The sequence below is a fragment of the Vulpes lagopus genome, chromosome 6 (genome assembly GCF_018345385.1).
Source record: "Vulpes lagopus strain Blue_001 chromosome 6, ASM1834538v1, whole genome shotgun sequence".
NCBI classification, from domain to species: Eukaryota; Metazoa; Chordata; class Mammalia; order Carnivora; family Canidae; genus Vulpes; species Vulpes lagopus.
In genome coordinates this window covers 98141904-98155879 of record NC_054829.1, presented here as the reverse complement: position 1 = coordinate 98155879, position 13976 = coordinate 98141904, and the positions used below count along the sequence as shown (strand labels likewise).

General features: G+C 36.6%; 1 protein-coding gene across 2 annotated transcripts in view; it reads left to right on the top strand.

The window, feature by feature from the left end:
• EMCN (endomucin) overlaps window positions 1–13976 on the top strand; it is a 133331-nt gene that overhangs the window by 81821 nt on the left and 37534 nt on the right. Inside the window, exons 10-12 of one of the 2 annotated variants that reach the window (XM_041758466.1) lie at window positions 148–209; window positions 5912–5985; window positions 12144–13102. In XM_041758466.1, coding sequence (XP_041614400.1) covers window positions 148–209; window positions 5912–5946 — 97 coding nt within the window. In that variant the 3' untranslated portion in view covers window positions 5947–5985; window positions 12144–13102. Of the gene's footprint in view, window positions 1–147; window positions 210–5911; window positions 5986–12143; window positions 13103–13976 lie in introns of those variants that run through there. The other variant, XM_041758467.1, reaches the window with a different exon arrangement.

Genomic DNA, 13976 nt, shown 5'->3' with positions numbered 1-13976 from the left:
GCAAAAAAGACAGGTTGTACCATAGAAACTTGTAAAAATAGATGCTTGTGTATCTTCTTCATTCTGCTTATATCATGCATGCTTTCTTTCGTAGACATACAATTACTAAATACTGTGGTGTTAACTTATGTTTTCTGTTCCAAATAGACCTCAGTCCGATAAAGAGAGTGTGAAGCTTCTCACTGTTAAGACAATTTCTCATGAGTCTGGTAAGCACCTAGATTGTTGATTAGCTGAAAATGGTTATTTCAAAATCTAACTTGGATTTTGTTCATATGAAACACAATCGAAAAGCATAATTTCTGGGCAGCCTGGGTGGCTCAGTGGTTTAGCACAGCCTTTAGCCCAGGGCGTAATCCTGGAGATCCGGGATCAAGTCCCACATCGGGCTCCCTGCATGGAGCCTGCTTCTTCCTCTGCCTGTGTCTCTGCCTCTCTCTCTCTCTCTCTCTGTGTGTCTCTCATGAATAAATAAATAAATAAAATATTTTTTAAAAAAGCATAATTTCCTTGGAAATAGACAACTAATAACTCCCCTAAAATACAAAATTTTCCTTTATACAAAAGATGAGTCCTAGAAATATCATTTTTGGTAAGATCATTGGACTATTGTACTTTTAAAGGTTGCTTTTAATAATATGATTATGTATTCCAAAGAAACGATGGGGCCTTGACACATTTTCAACTCTGCAATAGTAGCAGAAAGAACATTAAATGTACTATGTGGTTTTTATCATTGCTGTTGCTTTGTTTCATTTTCGATAATGGCCATGTATAGTCAGCTGGAACCAGGATTCATCAGGTAAAGTGTAAATCCTATTTTTGTATCATTTCATATAATTTCAATTGAGCTTCCCAATGAGGAGAAAACCCAATATCCTGTTTCTTTTTTCCAATTATTTAGGTTTTTAAATTGGATTTTAAATGTGTAAGTTTTTCAAAATATAGGTGCTATTTGTATGAATTATATTTGAATCAAGAGTAATGAAAAATGAGATGCTAGGTAGCTTTTAAGCATGAAAATGTACCTATTTTTTTTTCTTGTTTTGAGTAGGCCAAATATTTAAAATCTCCTTGTTCCAAAACATATGTAAAAAATAATTTTTCTCTCTACAAAACAATCCATGTGAATCCAATTTAAATATCAAGTTACATGAATACATTTACAATATTCAGTCCCCCATCTTACCCGTACAAAATAGTCACAGAGTATAGATGCTATGTCAGGTAAGAGCTATGGAATAACAAACTCCATTATATATATATACATAGCAAAAAACAATTTTGTCAAACACAGAATCAAAGGCTTCAGGTGGGAAATTCTAATGAGGACAAACTACAACATGCAGAGGCCTTGGAAGCTAACAGTACGTAGAATCCAGAGACATGCCCTGACCCTTCGTGGGAATCATTGTCTCTTATGAGAGACTTTCTTCATTCTTTTATCTCTTCTACACTTCGATGCACATATTTCCTTTATGTGTACACAGTTCTTTTGGAGATAACCATCTGAATGGGCAAAGGAGTAAAATTCATTCATAGGATAGTTGAAAACCACTTACAGGTTTCCCCTGGTTACTTGCCAGTCTTGACTAAGTTGCCAAGCCTATTTAACCTGGTTAGGGAAGAGCAGCCAACACGTGAACTAGTCTTAAGTAAGGATCCTGAGTGTGACCATGCCATTTGCCAAGAAAAGTTCTCAGGAATCTGCCTGGTGCTTGCAAGTAAGCATCACAATAATTTCACACACTCTTCTTACTCCCGTGGGGCTTTAACTAAACACTCTGCAGCCTCAGTGCTCTCTGAGCTGTAGGATGGTGAGCTAACCAGCATTTGGCTCCACCATCTAGGAGCCCCCGGTTACCCTTGTGAAGAGAGGCCTAAGATCAGGACCACCTGCCCTACCCCCCAATTCTACCAGGGAAATGACAACTGAAATCAGAATTGAGGATTGGGTGTGGGAAAATTCTCGAGAACCTTATTTCTTGATTGAAAATTTAATATTGGATTCTTTTTTAAGGCCCAGGGACAATTTGACATAATAAACTGGTTTCTCCCACTCACATAGACACTGTGGCAACAAGTCACTGTGGTAGCCGATGGGGGGATAGTCAAGAAGTCCCTTAATTCTCCAAGATTCCTTTTCATCATAAGTAAATTTTCAAGTCACAGGTCTAAGGAGGAAATATTTCCATGGAAATAAAAAAATCTATTCTCTGGTTCTTTTATTTCTGCCAACCTTAACTTAGGAATCATACCTCTTTTAATGAAATAACCTCTCAATGGTCAACCTTGCTGATTACCATGGAAAATATTTGGTGATAGGGTAAAACTGAAATTGCTCATTCAGAGTCAGTTTCAATATTCTAGAAATAATCTAAAAACATAATGATCTTCAAATACTGTTTGTACTACTAAAATTTTTACTAAAGTCTAGTTTCTGAAACAACCATCAACAAATCTCTGTTCACTTCCTCTTAAATTTATTCAAATAAAAGTATGCTCACTATACTCAACAGAAGTCACATTGTTATAATTATTTTTACCTAAATATCTTTTGCACAACAGTGACACTTTTCCTAAAATATAGCTAGAATAAAATCTGAAATGAGTAGGTTTGATATAAATGCACAGGCTCAGCTCAATTTTCCACTATCTCATATATAAAATTTTTAGAAATCTGAAAATTACAGAAAAGAATTTGATAGAACAAATATCTGACTACCCACCACTCAGAATTGCTGATTGTTACATTTTATGTTATTTGTTTGTGGCCCCAAAAATGTAGTGTTAATGTGCCTATATGGTAACATTGAGCTTCAAGGGTCATAAGAACTCATTGGATTTGTCAGTACTTTAATTTATAAGTTCTGATATTGTATCTCAGGATAAGTTGTGCCATTTTGGAGGTCAATAAATTATGTTTCCAAGGCAACAGAGCTCTGCAGTAACTCATCTTCAGGGGATGTGCCAGTGGATGCTAAAGTGTCTGGGTTTCCAGAAGCCTCCATGAGACATGGCCCTTGTTCTGGTCATTTGCTCCTAATAAGACAATTCCTTGATCGAAAGCCTCCTCATGTTAGGCCATGGTATTTATCCATCTACATTCCTTGCTTTCTCCAAGTATGTTCTCTCTCAATCATGTTCTTCTGCTGAAAATGTAACCCATAAATGTTTAAATTTTGATTATTTAAATTAGGAGTTTTCTTTAATGTAAAAGAAAAAGTTTGCTAGAATACAATAGGAATCTGCTTTCAGAAACAAATGAGCACCAAATATGGCAGATCAAGGAGAGCTTTATGAGAACATAGATGATCCCACTCAGCTTTAGTAAGAAATCTTGCTAAGTTAAACATCACCATGATTGACTGCAAAATATACATGTGACATGATGCATTTTAAACATGATTCCCACTTACAGCATATCCCAGAAAGTTAATATCCATTGTCTTATTTCTAATATAAAAGACTATAAGAATCTTGAAGAAAAATCTCTTAATTAAGGAATACATGACTTCACAGAAGAAAGCAACCATAGAATCTTTGCATTTAGTTTTAAAGCACTATTTGATTTTGAAGCATTTGAAAGAAGTGGATCTGAATTCATTATAATATTCCTCTCCTTAGAAAACTGGTAAGTTTATATTACCTAAGAATAAGTTCAAACATGTTAGCATGTCTACAAGACCTTTCATAATCCATCAGACTTCTCTTGCTCAATTGGTGAACCATTTACTAACTCATATTCACCAGACTCCATTCATCTCCTGCCCCTGTCTTCCTCGCTGAACTCAAGCTCTTTTGAAGGAGGAGATGGTGCTTGGGTCCCTTTTGTGAAGGGACACTTCACCAGTTCATCATTATGGTGATTCCACATTATTAGTATATTATTAGTATACCAATACTAATTAGTATATTATGGTAATTACTAAATATACAGTCACTTTTTTGCTTATTTATTTTTTCAAATAAAAAAATGAGTGAATGAATAAAAGTTTGATGGTGAGCAAAAAGATCAAGAGATTTCGAAAGTCATCTTTTAGCAGCGCTTGGGTAGTTCAATGGCTGAGCGTCTGCCTTTGGCTCAGGGCGTGATCCCAGAGCCCTGGGAATGAGTCCCACATCAGGCTTCCCACAGGAAGCCTGCTTCTCTCTCTGCCTCTGACTCTGCCTGTCTCTGTGTCTCTAATGAATAAATAAAATCATTTTTTTAAGTCATCATTTAGAAAGTCATCATTCAGCATCTATCTTCTCAGCTTTTCAATATTTAACTATTCCCTGCATTTCCACCAAGGCTTCCTTGACTGTCCTTTGGTGTACATGGTCTACATGGTCTTTCCCCCTTCTGAACTTATTTTTTCATTTGCCAGATCAACCTGTATCACTGCCTTGTAATATCTCTTCATGGCTCAAACTGCTGTTTTCATACTAGACCACATTATTCATAATAGAGAAGAGGGATAACTAGAGAAAGAATTCAAAATTACTCATGAAATACAACACAATACAATCACTATTGGCATTGGTATATTTCTTTTCAGTTGTTTTTTCCCAGGTATGTGTTTCATTTGATTTTACCACAGGCATCATTATTATTATAATTTATTGGATTCATATTGTTATTGAATCTTTCTCATATTTTCTATTCCTAATAAAACAGAACTTGGAAGGAGATATTAAGAATTGGAATGATTTTCATATGATTTGCTTTAGATACCTCTGATGAACAGTAGGGGTTGAATGAGTGTTTATTTTATTCACTTTTCATTCCTGTACTTCATAGCCATGGATTCTAGGAAGTTCTGTGCTTTTTGCAAAATAGTGATAGTGAATGAAGAGTTGTGCTGGAAAGAGGCTAAAAGGGCTATCACTCTGTGCCGGCATTTCTCAGAGCACAGCACCTAAGAGGCTCTTAAGGGAGGCCTGGGTGCTCCTTGTTGGTCTCTGGCACTATTTATTATCACCATGATAGTGCTGATGACAGGTAACATCAACAGAGTTCCCAGAAGACAGGTTTCTAAATGACAGGCAAAAGCTGGAGCAAAGCAATGATATTTAGTCTCAAAGCCAGAAACTTTGACCCACTCTACTTTTAGAATGTGACTGATGTTGATACTTGAATCTACCTGAAAGATGCAGGTGGTGTGAAGTGTGTTGATCATGAATTTAGAGGCATTTAAAACCTGGGATCTTAGGGATGCCTGGGCAGCTCAGTGGTTGAGCCTTTGGCTCTGCCTTTGGCTCAGGGCGTGACCCCAGGGTCTTGGGATCAAGTCCCATATCGGGCTCCCTGCAAGAAGTCTGCTTCTCCCTCTGTCTATGTCTCTGCCTCCCTCTTTGTGTCTTTTATGAATAAATAAAAACACTTGGAATCTTCAGCTTCCCCATCAGTCTAGGTCAACATTTATCTTTATATTGGCTGCTGGAATATCAGGTTATTTTGAGTAACATCCCCTGGGCTGCTCTGTATATCACCAAGGAGTTCATGTTGGCCTCTAAATTTGTTTTCACAAAGCTCTCACTAAGTTATTTAAACAGAGGACCTTAGAAATGACTTCCTGATAAAATGGTGCTTTAAACATATAACATAGTTTTGCTTAGGCTCAAGGAAAAAGCAAAAATCTCTACCTCCTTCCCTGGGGCACCTCTCTTGGTATCTCACACCCCCCCAGTCCCAGGGAGTTAGTTGGCATTGCTCCTTTAGGGTGAAGACAGATGATGGTGGAAAAAAAACTCATAAATCTTGGTGAACAATTTTCAAGCAATACCAAGTGGCAAATTCTGGCTCTAAGGACATTCTTGCAGGGCAATTGGGCTTTCCTGCAAAAATAAAAACACAAGCTAGGAAACATCATTTTCATCCTTAGTCGCTGTATGAGCTTATAGATCAAAACATATCTTTTGTTGGTAGGTGAGCACTCTGCACAAGGAAAAAGCAAGAACTGACAACTTGATGAATCCTCCCCACACCTGGGCCATAAATATGTAAGTTTTTTTTTAAATTTCATTCACTGAAATGCTCATTAATATCTGCTTTTTTGAGAATGCTGCAGCTTAGATTATTTCAAGACTTTAGCAAGCTGAAAAGTTAATGGTTTGTGTCAGTAAAACCATCATTGTCTATTTGTCTAAAAACAAACTCTAAGATTTGCCAGAGAAATGCTTATATTGGGGGCTGTAGAAGATTCTTCCAGTTGCCTTGCCTACCTCAGAGATGACACAATTCACTCTACCTGTTGGTAATGTTTTCATATCAATGCAGTTTGCCTTTGCTTCGGTCAGTATATGCACACTAAGGGTAGTGGTGAGACAGGGTTCTACTGCTAACGGAGGGCTCAGAATGACAGTGCTTACACATTTTCAGTTCATTGCAGCAGCTGCACTAAAGGAAGGATGTGCATCACAGCCAAAGCCTGGCTCAGGGGAAGGGGTTCAGAGAAGGCAGGTAGGAGGTCCATTTGTCCTCACTCTGTAAAGTCTGTACAAGGATATACTTTCTTTCCCTGTGGATGCAGGAAACATGGGTGTGTACACAAAGCACCTCAAACAAGATGATCCAGAAAGGTAGTCTCAGCTGGGGTTTGTTATACCCAGCTGGTCACAAGGGCGTATTGCTGCTGTATAACTAGCCGAGGCACAGAGCCTGCCAGAGTGTCTCTGTGAGAACAGATGCAAACCAACAATCTCATTACAGCAATTGTGAATCAATAAATAATTGAAACCTTCCCAAACTATGGTTACAAGCAACCCTGTTATTCTGCATGTTCTCTGCTTTGACCAGGAGTCAGTGCAGTCCAGGTACATTTTCTTATTTCAGTAAAGCAGCTCAGGCCAGATTCTGGTGTGCTGAAATTAACGTTCTCAGTTTAGCATGGAACTGTCTTTTGCTTTCCAAGAGTTGGGTAAGGAGGTTTTCTTCTGATTTTAATTTCGTTTTCACGGGAAACATTGATTAAGTGCCATCACAATTAGTGTTTGATGCTTTTTAGAACCTGCAGAAGAATTTACCCTTTGGTAGCTACGAGTAAAAAAAGCAAAATCTGATAAATATGTATATGCCCAGATTTGACCTGACCACAATGGTAGGCACTCTGGGTAGTGTCCAGAGGGAAGAATATTATTGTTGTGTCCACTCCCTAGTCCTATTACCCAGCCCATAAGACAATGTTGTTATGACACTCAGAGAGGGCTTGTTGAGTGCCTGCCATGCTTCTCTGGCCAGTAGAAGGAGATCAAAACAGGAGAGTGCCATCCAGATATGAGCACCAGTATCACAATCCTATCCCTTTCTGTTCATCAAAGACGGATTAGAATGAGAGGAATATGAGAGTCTACCCATCATTTTACAATGGACACTTTGAGATGCAAAGTTTGAGAAGCTGAGAAAATTAAGAAGTTTGTTGAGACAGGTGGTCCAAACCTACCTAGGATATGAAAAGCTTCCTTGCATACCAGCTCTGGTTTCTTGGCAACCTCGTGACTAGTTAAAAGATGTTTTCTAAACCATCAAAATGATCAACTCTTAGGGACTAATCATCCAATTTGGAGGAAGACAAGTCTTCTTTTCAGCTACAAAGAAAAACTATACATAGGTAAGGAATAGTAGTGACCCAAACAAGCTCAACAAACTATTGTCCAGTTCCCCATTCCTTCCCATTTTTCATACCTTAAAAAATATTCTTACCCTTTAATTTCATGTCTTTTAATTTGCTGAAATAAGTACCTTTTCTTGCTCTTCTTTGTAATTTTGGAATTATGTAACAATGTTCTATAAAGATCAGAAAGTACAGGGAAGGAACAAGTTTGACACATCAATTCTATTATTCATCTTACTTTTTTTCAGTATATTTCTCTTGGTAATCATTGTACTTTGAATGTAGTAGCCAGTGACTAATGACTTTATAGATGATCAGTGATAAATCATGTATCATCTCAGAGATTCAGAATAAATAGGAATATGGTTATCAGAACTAGAAGATTTGAGAATAGACGTTGAGAAGTCTGGATCTGTATGCAGCAGCAAACACTAATGTGGAAAGTTAACAATGTTAAACATTCTCATCTAAAAATCAAATTCCAGAATAGTTTAATGCTTGCTGCTTCATATATTGATCCTTTATTTTGTGCAGAGCATTATATTTAATGTGATTTGGCAGAGCAGACAAGAATTCCAAAATACTTATAATCTATGATCTTTGCCTGCCCTCTGCAAAGATTTGCCTCATGGTAACAAGAAATCACATATAAGAAATAAGATAATGATCAGAGAAAAATTAAAAACTATGTGACCATGATTGAAGCTGATTCATCAATTCAAACAGATTCTAAAATCTTCAAGACTTTTATATCAACAAGAGGAAGACTGATAAGAGTTTCAAAAAATATTATCCTTTCACTGCAGTAGCACTGCTCCATTTGGGGATCACAACTTTTTAAGAATAAGAAAAAGAGGGATCCCTGGGTGGCGCAGTGGTTTGGCACCTGCCTTTGGCCCAGGGCACAATCCTGGAGACCCGGGATCGAATCCCACGTCGGGCTCCTGGTGCATGGAGCCTGCTTCTCCCTCTGCCTATGTCTCTGCCATTCTCTCTCTCTCTCTCTGTGTGACTATCATAAAAAAAAAAAGAATAAGAAAAAGATTGTTTATCTTAAACTTTCTTTGTCTAATTCACTTTGGTCCCAACTATTTGCTGGTATCACTGTCAAAATAGTCATTAATAACAAAAATAATTTGTGTAAAGTTTTGAAGGCCACCAGTATCAAAGATTAGAAATATATTAGCAATATACATTTCTATATATATTTGTGCTCATTTATAATGCAAATGTGCTGTTATTTTCTTCTGAGATTAATTTTTTTATGACAAGGAGTGGTACAGATAATATAGCTAAAGGAATTGATTCTCTGTCACAAAGAACTTCTGCTAAGGCCAGACTTTCTATGCATAAATGTGGAGCAGGCATTCTTTCTTCATTGATGCCAATTGGCTGATGCATCATCGGCCAATAATGAGTGTGGAGGTGGGGACATCAGCTAGTAGTGTCTATATGGGGAAAGGGATAAAGAACTAAACACCCTTGGGATGTCTGGGTGATACAGTGGTTGAGCATCTGCCTTTGGCCCAGAGCGTGATCCTGGAGTCTGGGGATTGAGTCCTGTATCGGGCTCCCTGCATAGAGCCTCTCCCTCTGCCTGTGTCTCTGCCTCTCTGTATGTGTCTCTCATGAATAAATAAATAAAATCTTAAAAAGAAAATAACTAAATACCCAGAGGAAGAGAGTAAATGAAAAATTATGTATGTTTTATTAAGTAACTGATTAATTTTTTTGAAACATAAAACAATGTGAGGAAATTCAATGGAACGATAAGAATTCTCTCACATCATGACTTAAAATGTCCAAACATAAAAAAATATTATCATAAATAAAATTATGAAACAAAAACCAAATTAAGAAAATGTTTGCTATAAATATGAGATCATTTAACTAATATCTTAAATATACCAAAGGCATTTATACAGATTAGGAAATACAAAAATGAGCAAAGGCCAGGAACAGGCAACTCGTAAAGGAGGAAATAGAAATGGTAATATAAAATTACAGACGAGCTACCAGAATAATAATAATAGTAATAATAATAAAGTAAATTAAGACCAAGAAAATTATAACCTTCAATTTACTTAAACCTTTTTTTCCTAATTTTTAAAAGTCATATTGGTGAAGCAAATAATATCTATATGCTGCATTTGAAAGTATAAATTTAGATTAATCTTTCTGAAGAACAGGTTGATAGTATTTTCACTAAAGGATTAGAAAATTCACATTTGTCACCTTTTAACTTCCCTTTAGGAAATTTTCATAAGGATGTAATTTTAAATTATATTAAAAGTTAATGTACACAGAATAGTGGCAAACATTTAGTAACAGTTTAAATGTGTAATGGTATGGAAATTTCAAGTAAATTAGGCTTCATCCAATCAGTGACATTATATAACTAAGCAAAAATAATTCTCAAGACAATTTTTTAATTACTGCAAACATGTCCAAGATATATGTTAAATGAGGGAGGAGGACAATTTTAGAACTGAACAGAAAGCATTTGATTGTTCTAGAACCAATTCTGTGCTATAGGAAGAGAGGGAGCTACTATAACCTGCCTCCTCTCTCACCAATTGGCTCTCCCTCCATCGTTCCAAGTGCCTGACAGTTTAAGAAGCAAAGGGAGTTTCAGATAAGAAGTAGCCACTGGACAGACCAGTGGCTTCTATGAAAATCTCATCCCACAGACCCTTAGAAGCATGGAATAGTACCAATTTTCGCTTTTCTCCCAGATACAATCCACTCTACTTCTGTCGTTTCTCAATGATACCATGATAATCTAAATGCATCTTTGTGAACTTCCAGAAAAACTTAGCATGTTTTTCAATTATTCTTCTTACATTTTAAAACAGATTAGCAGGAGCTGAAAAGAAAACATCATGAAAGAGCTCTATTTTCTTATCCTAGTAATGGCCCTAAACAAAATTCTTAATAATGCACAACTATTAAACTTAGGACTGGGAGATCTTTTCTTTTAAGACCATTTTGCTTCTTTGCTAAAGTGGTGTCAGTGTTGTTAAAGAATCTATTATGATACTTTATTATAAAAATGATCATTTATTCTTTATAAGAATTGCAAATTTATAAAATTTTAGGATGGTGAGACATTCAGTGACCATAAGGTCATGCATTGTCATTATTGTAGACAATACACTAAATTTAGAGAGATTATAACATCAGAAAGGAAGCAAATACTGATATTGGTACCTTCAAATTGAAACTTCCAACTAATGAAAAAAATTGTTAATGAAGCAGAGTCCATGTCTTAAAAAAGATTATCAGTGTGGAGTATGAAATGAAAACTTCGGTTTGCTTGCTGATCCTTGAAAATATAATCAATATAGTATTAATCATAAGCATTATCCTATTCACATAAATCCAGGTGTTTCCCTAGATGGTTTGTGCTACAAACTCTTGACTTCACCTGGGAACTCACCTATGGAAGAGTATGGGTCAGTTGAACAAAAAGTGACAGAGATCCTGCTTTTTGCCAAGCACAAGGCCAAGTCAAAAGAGGGACATGACATGTTGCTGTTCTCAAGAAGCTTATAGAAGTAAAGAGAAATACACATAAGGAAGATAATTTTACTTTGATATGGGAAATAATAGGACAGTGGTATGTAAAGTTAGACATGGTACTTTGAAATTTAATGGCGAATTGCATAGAAATTTCTGGCATTTGAGTTGAGACTTACAGGATAAGAAACTGCTTCCCCTTTCCTACTGAGGCACAGAACCCTCCATCTCTTGCTCCTTTGGGGGCAACAGAGAATGTTGTTTCTGTGCTGCAAATGAAGAAAATCCTAAAGTAATAAAACAAAGCAAAGCCCTGGATTTTCTTCTCTCCTTCTTGTGAAGGAGAAGTAGAGAGATACCTGTTCATGCTTAACCCTGATAAGCACACAGCAGCAAAGTGTAAAAGTTGCCAATATATGTCTTTGTTACTCACATTGTCACCCCAAGCAACAGACTTTGAACTGTGTTCCATTAATGATAGAATAGAGTTAAGGAATTTCATCAAAAGTGGAATATGATGAGATCTGTGCTTAGGACACATCACTGAGTGTTTAATAAAGATTATTTCAAGAGGAGTAAGACTCGAAGCAGAGAAGGTAAAACACTATGGCAGTATTCTCCAGGATAAGCACAAAGACTTCACCAGTTCTGCAGGTACAGTAGGGATGGTGATAAAGAGGCAGAATGGAATACAGAAATGTCTAGAAGGTAAACCTCTTCAGAGGTGATGATTGATTGAATGTGGGCAGTGGGGAATGAGGAAGATTAGGAGTATAGATATGCCCACATTTCCAGCATGAGTGCCTGGGTGGATGGACCACGGGGGTTATAGCAAAGATTGGAATTGTATGGTGCGAGGAGTCAGGTATGGCAGGCAGCACCCTAGTCCCCTTTATCCATAGGGGATATGTTTCAAGACCCCCACTGGATGCCTGGAACCATGGATAGTACTAAACCATGTATATACTATGGCACTATGTATATACTTCTTCACTTTCTTGGAATCTGAAACTTTTTTCCCCCCCACAGGCTTAATCTTCAGCTTCTGTGCTCCAGGAATAGGAAGGGAGAAAGCTTTGTGGACTCAATCCTGACTTCCAGATCTGCTTTCCAGGCTGTGCCAGTCGCCTGTCCCAATAGTGATGTCCAATGACATGCAATAATTTCATAGAATCCAAAGGAAGCCTGGACCTCTCCTGTCATTTGAGATGTGAAAAAGCACATTACTACATTTTATAGGAAAAATCTTAGGAGATCGAGTTTTAGGAAGGACATTTGTGAGCAGTTAACCTGACAGCCCAGGCAGGTGGGTTCATGATGACATGAACTTCCTTTGAGTTTAAAGTTTCCAAAGTCGACAGTTCCCATCCATGGAGACTTCTCTGTTTTCTCAGTGTCCTTATATTACCTGATGTTTGTATTTATTGTTTTGTACTATGTTAATGCAGGGATAATTTGCAAGTGTCTTATTAAATATTAGGTAGAAATCATGCCATGCCCCTTTGTACATAAAGATATTTTATTCATATTTTCATGTGTTACTTTTAATAAATAATTACAATATTCAACTCACTAAAGATATTGTAATGTGACTGAAAATGGCAATGGTATTGTCTTCATATAATTATGAATATCTAGAATCTGATCATTTGAATATAAGAACTCACTAATGAAAGACATCTACAATAAGTGAGAAATGAACAAAGGGTTCAGGAGTCAGACTCCATTAAAGGGAAGTTAGTTTCCCATTTCTCTGGTTTTTCTATTTGTAATTCATACTATATGACAAGGACATAATGGCATTTATGATGCTCTGTACTGCATTCATTAAGATGATAACAGGATTGATATTTTTTGTAATCCATTTGGTTGACAGTGTCTGTGCATTTTTAATTTTTTCTAGAAATGTAATGATGTGTTCTAGCAATCATTGTCAAATCTCCAGTTTGTAGAAACCAACACTTCATAAATACATAATTATGATATTATTTTTCAGTGTATCACTTTCCTAAAAATATCATACGATTATAACTGCCACTCCATCAGGAGCAAATTCTTCTGTTGAAAGCTGACTGATTAACCTTGACCACTTCTTAGACACAAGGGATCAAAATGTCATGTTGGTTGAAGTTCTATGGAAAGCCTTGGAACTAATAAGCTGCCAGTGGCAGGCAGCTCTTCAACTTTTATGATTACCTAGGCTGCTTTCAATACTAAATTCTCTTAGTGATGTGAAGGCAGTATAGTGGAGATAGAATAGTGTATTTAAACTTGCCTTTTAAAATTTCTTTTTTCTTACAGTGTATTATTTCAAAACCTCCAGCTTTAAGAATTTTATAAATAATCATCTTGGTTTTAGCTTCTTGATGTCTGGATTATTTCCAAACAAGTACACCAAGCAAGCATATCTATGTTACTGACTGGTGTCTCTTTGTGTTTCTTTGAGAAGCGAGACGGGGGATTAAGGGGCAGAAAAAAAAACAAGCAAGAGAGTAGAGGAAAAAGGCAAGGATCTCCAGTACATACACTTCCCTTGGGGGGTGCTTTGCCTATGATCAGCTGTAACCTAGAAGCCTTTAAATGGGAACAGCAATGGCTGGAGCAAGCCAAACACAGAGCATTTGTCTATGGAAGGAAAATATTCCAACATCTCTAGAATGCTACACTAAGCTTCTCAACAGAAACTTTATTATACAGAATGTATTGCAAAAAGACAAACTTTTCTGCAATTTAAATTGCCACAAGTAATATGTTATTCTGGCTTCTAGAAAAACCATTTACTCAACTTTTCATAAGTATTGTTGGGAGAGAGTTTACAATGATTAGAAGAGGGAAAGCTTTCTAATGGCCATAAAACAATGA